The sequence below is a fragment of the Erinaceus europaeus genome, chromosome 20, assembly GCF_950295315.1.
Source record: "Erinaceus europaeus chromosome 20, mEriEur2.1, whole genome shotgun sequence".
NCBI classification, from domain to species: Eukaryota; Metazoa; Chordata; class Mammalia; order Eulipotyphla; family Erinaceidae; genus Erinaceus; species Erinaceus europaeus.
Genome location: NC_080181.1, coordinates 22465040 through 22471039, shown reverse-complemented (window position 1 = coordinate 22471039; position 6000 = coordinate 22465040). Strand labels below are relative to the sequence as shown.

General features: G+C 46.3%; 1 protein-coding gene across 2 annotated transcripts in view; it reads left to right on the top strand.

The window, feature by feature from the left end:
* Positions 1-965: 965 nt before the first annotated feature.
* Positions 966-6000, top strand: part of FDX1 (ferredoxin 1) — a 30666-nt gene continuing 25631 nt past the window's right edge. The window contains exon 1 of one of the 2 annotated variants that reach the window (XM_060180108.1): positions 966-1327. In XM_060180108.1, the coding sequence (XP_060036091.1) occupies positions 1113-1327 (215 nt within the window). In that variant the 5' untranslated portion in view covers positions 966-1112. The remainder of the gene's footprint in view (positions 1328-6000) is intronic. The other variant, XM_007538944.3, reaches the window with a different exon arrangement.

Sequence of the window (6000 nt, the reverse complement as noted above, 5' to 3'; positions counted from 1 at the left end):
GAATCTTTGCGATTTTTCTAAATCCTGAGAAAATATACTATTTCATCAAAAGTTTCCGATGAAACCTCGTGGACATCATGGTTTTTGTTTGTTTTGCTTTGTTTTCCAGACCACTGCTCAGCTCTGGTTTATGGTGGTGAGGGCACTGAACCTGGGACTGTGGAGCCTCAGGTATAAAAATCTGTTTTGTATAACCATGGTGCTACCTACCCGTGCCGGACATCCTGTTCTTAGTGGGCATTTCCTTGCCAATTAAGGACTACTATAATACAATCCTGGGATTATTACTTACCCTCCCCAGTGGTGCCAAGCCTCCGGATAGTTGTGAGACCCCACCTCCTTTTTCTAGCATCTCCTGCACCCTAGAAAAGTCACTCACTTCATTTTGTTATAGAGACAGATAGAAATTAAGAGGGGGAGGTAGAGCTAGGGAGAGAGACACTGCTTCAAGCTCATGAAGCTTCCTCCTCCCCCCTCCCCAAGGTGGAGATGGGGACTTGAACCCAGGTCCTTTCACATGGTAACAAGTGTGTGCCACCACCCGCCCCCTATTGTGATTGTTTTTCACTTTCAAGATCATAATCAGTAGCCCTCTATGTATCATGCCTAGCAGTGTTCTGAAAGGTCTAACATTTTCTACTGTCCTTATTTAACAAGGTCCTTTTGGACCCTAAGTTGAACTAAGCTGATCTCTTCGCCCCAAACTTATTTATTATTATTTTTTAAACTGGGCAGGAGCAGGGTAGCGCGGGACATATGAAAAGCGGTCGAGTTGAATGCTATCACTATGTTTTCATCAGTTATCGAGGCGTCCTGATAAGCTATAGTCCCCGCATGGAGACCTTTGGAAACTTGGATCTGGAGAAAAAGCCCCAGAGGTGGGACCAAGCGCTCGGCCCCGCCCCCGAGAGGCGCGGCCTGGGCGGGTCCGCTCCCCCGGCGCCCCGGGCTTTCTTTATAGGCCGCCCGGGAAGGCGCTCGGAACAGGCCCCGCGACCTCAGGCCCACGCGCGCCCCGCCGCGGCCCCCGGGAGTCGCGAGCCGGCGCAGGTCCGCCCACACCCGCAGAGTCTCGCGGCTGCGTCGCGTCGGGTAGTTAGCGAGCGCGGGCCATGGCCGCCGCGGGGGGCGCTCGGCTCCTGCGCGCCGCTTCCGCCGCTCGGAGTGGCGCGGCCCGGGGGTGGCAGCTGCTCGGCGGGCCTCGCGCGGGGGCCACCGGCCTCGCGGGGATCCGGGGACCTGCGGGGAACGCGGGGCCGGGCCTGGGCGGCGGCGGCGGCACAAAAACAACCCGGACGCTGAGCTTGTCGGCGCGGGCGCGGAGCAGGTGAGGCGCGGGCCGCCCGGCGGCGCGGGCGGGTGGGGGGCTGCCCTGCGTGCCGGGTACCCGCGCCGGACCAGCCGCTTCATTCTGCCGGCGGGCGCTGCTTGCCACCCTGTCTGTGCGGTCTCGACCTCCCTTCGCCCATGTGGAGAAGCTGTTGTTCCTCAGCCATACGTCCCTGGCTGAAACGGGGATCCGGAACCTCCAGTCCTTTTTTCTGGCTCCTCCAGGAGAGAGAGCGCGCCCTGCGCTTTGCTGCCTGCGGGTGGCTCCGTGTGGTTTTTGACTCACTCTGACCTCGTGGTGTTTGCAACCTGCAGTGACCTTCACTTGGGCTCAGCCAGCTTCTCCCCGGCTGTGTGACAGCTTCGTAGACCTCAGTTTGGTGTGTGTGTGTGTGTGTGTGTGTGTGTGTGTGTGTGTGTCTCGGGGGTTTTGGCCTTTTTGAATCCTGCCCACTTGTGAATTTTTGCTTCCCTACATGCTCTCCTGCAGGGCTTAAAACCCTCCTCTTAGGGTGGCCAGGCAGGGTTTTTTTTTATGTTTTTTTCAGCTAGACTTTGGCTTTTCCCTGTGTCTGCCTTGCCTTGGTTAACTTTCTAACTTTCTAAATCTCTATAAAATCAGTATCCCCACTCGGAAAGGAAGGTAATAACAATAATGTAGGCCTCACAGAAAATGTGAGATGACATAGTACATACAGGTAGTCCCTGTCTAGCAAACAGCGAGGAATAAATAGGTCTTAAGTCCTGCACTCTGAAGTGATTTCTGTTAAGTATTGAAGAAGAAGAAGAAGAAGAAAAAAAGTGGGTAAACAAGTTCCCCAGAATGTGTTAAAAGTTCTATGTTCTTGGGCATATTTGTTCTTCAAGACACAACTCCCGTAGATCTCATAAAGAAGACTGAGTTTCAGAGTACAGCAGCTGGGTGGAGCCTTATATAATGCAGCTCACTGCACTGCCCTCTGACCCTTGCTACCCTGAGTGACTTGGATTTGCACTGCCCTCACTCCCTCCCTCATATATATTTAATTTTTTAACCAGAGCACTGTTCAGCTCTGGCTTATACTGGTGCAGGGGATTGAACCTGAGGCTTTGGAGCTTCAGGCATGAGAGTCTGTTTGCATAACCATTATGCTATCTACCCTCTGCCCTGGATTGATGTATTTTGAGAGGGGAAGAGACAGACAAGAGCATCTGCTATCCCCAGGGAAGTGAACCTGGACAGCCACTCCCATGCAGTGTCAGATTTACTTTCTTGATGAATTTCCTGAGAACAGGGTGTTGAATTTACTCATGTTTCATCTTAATCCAGTTATGTAGCAGATCCGTAATTGTCTGTGTTGTGTGAATTATAGGGGAGATTACGGAGGAGGTAAACCAGGTTGTTTGGTCCTTATTTCCCCTTCACTTCGTTGGCTTTGATTTCCCTCTACTCCACAAATACATGTCAGGACCAGGACTAGGATTGTCATCTTCTGATTCTTATATTGTATACTCTCTCTTCAAGGAAATTCTAGCTGTAAAACTCTTACACAAGTGCTATTTTACAGTTTTAAGGTTAAGCATAACAAAATACGACTCTAGTGTAAATAAGGACAGCAATTGTTTGCCCACCTGTAGAATTATTTCTCCCAGTTGACTAAGAGGGAAGGCAGGGGAAATTGTATTTTCTAGAAACCTCATCATTTGGAGTTAAGACTTTTGAAGGTTTGGAAAATTTTTTCTTTTTCTTTTAATGTGATCCTGTAGAGCATATACACTGTACTTCTCTCTAACCCAGTCTCCTGGCCCAGTTTTTAAGAGAGAGGGGGGTGGAGAGAGGAAGCACGAGCTGTGAGTGAGTGAAGCACAGGTCCACCATCCATGGAGTTCTCTACTTTGCTTCTGTTTGCTGGGGATTGAACCAAAGTGGGAGCTTTACCTCCGAACCACCTCTCTCACCATAAATGTTTCTTCACTTTGTAGCAGTCTTTCTCCTTGGCAAAAACAAAAACTAGATTTTTGCTTCTGTGTAGGTACTTTGAGTTGGAGCAGCTGAAGATAAGATTTTTTTTGTTAGTGATTTAATAGTGTTTTACAAAATTATAAGATAATATGGGTATAGTTCCTTACCATTCCCACTACCGGACTTCTGTGTCCTCATCCCCCTCCAACAGAAACTACAATAGTTCTTCTAATGTTACAACAATCTGCTTACTATATATCTCTAGCTATCATATATCTATATCATCATCTGTATATCTATATTTTTTGACCATTTCTTTTTTAAAATTTTTTTATATTTATTTTCCCTTTTGTTGTCCTTGTTTTTAATTGTTGTAGTTTGTAGTTATTATCGTTGTTATTGATGTAGTTTGTTGTTAGTACAGAGAGAAATGGAGAGAGGAGGGGAAGACAGAGAGGGGGAGAGAAAGATAGACACCTGCAGACCTGCTTCTCTGCCTGTGAAGCGACTCACCTACTGGTGGGGATCCTTGTGCTGGTCCTTGCACTTTGCACCACGTGCACTTAACCCGCTGCGTTAACTCCCAACTCCCTTGACCTTTTTTTCTACAGTCCTGCCTTCATTTCCTTTCTAAGTTATATATGTACACCTATTATTATTGGTGAGTGTCTTTCCTTTTTCCTCTTTTCTCTCAGATAACTGAAACAGTGTCTGGCTTTCTTTGGTATTTTCCAAATTCTCTTTCCTTTCATTGGTGGTATAACAACAAGGATGGCCGGTGACAAACCTTTTGGGTCAGTGGAATTGGGGTCAGAGCCCCCTAGTCATCTTCCGCTATCATTTTCCCCCTCAGAGTATGGAGCAAATTACTTTTTGAGCGTGCAGAAGGAAGGAATTCTGGCTTCTCTGCTGGACATGAACATTGGCAGGTTGATCCATACCCCCAGCCTATTTCTGAGGTTTTTGTTTTGCAGTATTTTGTTTAAGCAACTCTTCTAAAGTACTAGCTGATTTGCTAAGCCGATTTAAGTCTGGAATAAACAGTGACTCCCATTCTATTCTGTTTCTCTTTACTTAGAGAACTGTCTTAACTTAGTTCATTAATAAGTATGGAACTGAAGGTCACTCTTACTGATATAGCATCAAAGGGAGGATAAATCTAAGCTTTCTTTTTTCTTTCTTTTTTTTTTTTTTGCCTCTAGGGTTATCACTGAGGCTCAGTGCCATAGTTCCTGGCAGCCATTCTCATTTTTTCCTTTTCCCCATTTCATTCAATAGGACAGAGAGAAACTGAAAGGAGAGGGGAAGAGGGAGGGCAGATAACTGCAGGCCTGCTTCACCACTTGTCCCCGCTGCAGGTGGGGAGTGGGGGCTTGATCCCTATCCTTGCACCTAGACTGGTGTGCTGCCATCTGGCCTCCAATCTGAATTTTCTTTATAACAAATTTGAAGCCTAATATCATAATCACAAATAGTTTCATCAAAATTTTGCGTGTAAGCTTGAATTTTATTTGTATTAATGGGTTTACAAAAGGCTGAAACATGGTGAAAACATGGCTTGGGTGGCCAGGTGGTGGTGCAGCTGGTTGAGCGCACATGTTACAGTGCACAACGACCTGGGTTTGAGCCCCTATGCCCCCGATACAGGGGTAAAGATTTGTGAGTGGTAAAGCAGTATTGCAGGTGTCTCTCTGTCTCTCTCCCTCTTTATCACCCCCTTCCCTCTTGATTTCTGGCTGTCTGTATCCAGTAAATAAAGAAATATAATTAAAAAAAAAAGATGAGGGGGGGCCTCGTGATAGTGCAGCAGGGTAAGCGCATGTGGTACGAAGCACACCGACCGGTGTAAGGGTCCTGGCTCAAGCCCCCAGCTCCCCACCTGCAGGGGGATCGCTTCAGAGCCGTGAAGCAGCTCTGCAGGTGTCTTATCTCTCTTACCCTTTCTGTCTTCCCCTCCTCTCTCGAGATCTCTCTGTCCTACCCAACAACAACATCAGTAGCAACAATAACAAGATGGATAAAAAAATGGGAAAAAGCCTCCAGGAGCAGTGGATTCCAAGGGCTGGCACGGAGCCCCAGGGATAACCCTGGAGGCAAAAAAAAAAAAAGATGCAAAGAGAAACTGACACCAGAACACTGCTCAACTCTGGTTTATGGTGATGCCGGGGATTGAACCTGGGATCTCAGAGCCTCAGGCATGAAAGTCTTTTGCATAAACATGCTGTTTCCCTTGCCCACTTTTGATAATTCTTAATTTATAAATTCCTCCCTTTTCAGTGTTGAGATATCATCTGATAGGGTTTTTGATTACTTTGTGAGATAATTGGAGCTGATATTTCACAAGATATTGTAGCTTTGAAATTATTTAATTCTAGGTTGTTCTTATCTTAAAATTTTCTTTGAGTTTTTATTACTACCTGTCTAGTAAAAACTTACCATCTAGTAAAGCTTACAATGACTTGTTTTAAACTGAAGTACAAAAGGGAAAAATGGCCAATGATGGAAAGAAAATAAACATCTAGTTGCTATTATAATTTCACTTTTCCTTTTTTTTTTTTTTCACTAGAGCACTTCTCAGCTCTGGCTTATGGTGGTGCGGGTGATTGAACCTGGGATTTGAGAGTCTCTTTACATAACTATTTTGCTGTTGTCTATCCCCACCCCAATACTATGACTTCTTCCCCTGAATTTTGGTATGATGTTTGTGAGAAGGAAAGGAAATTTAAATC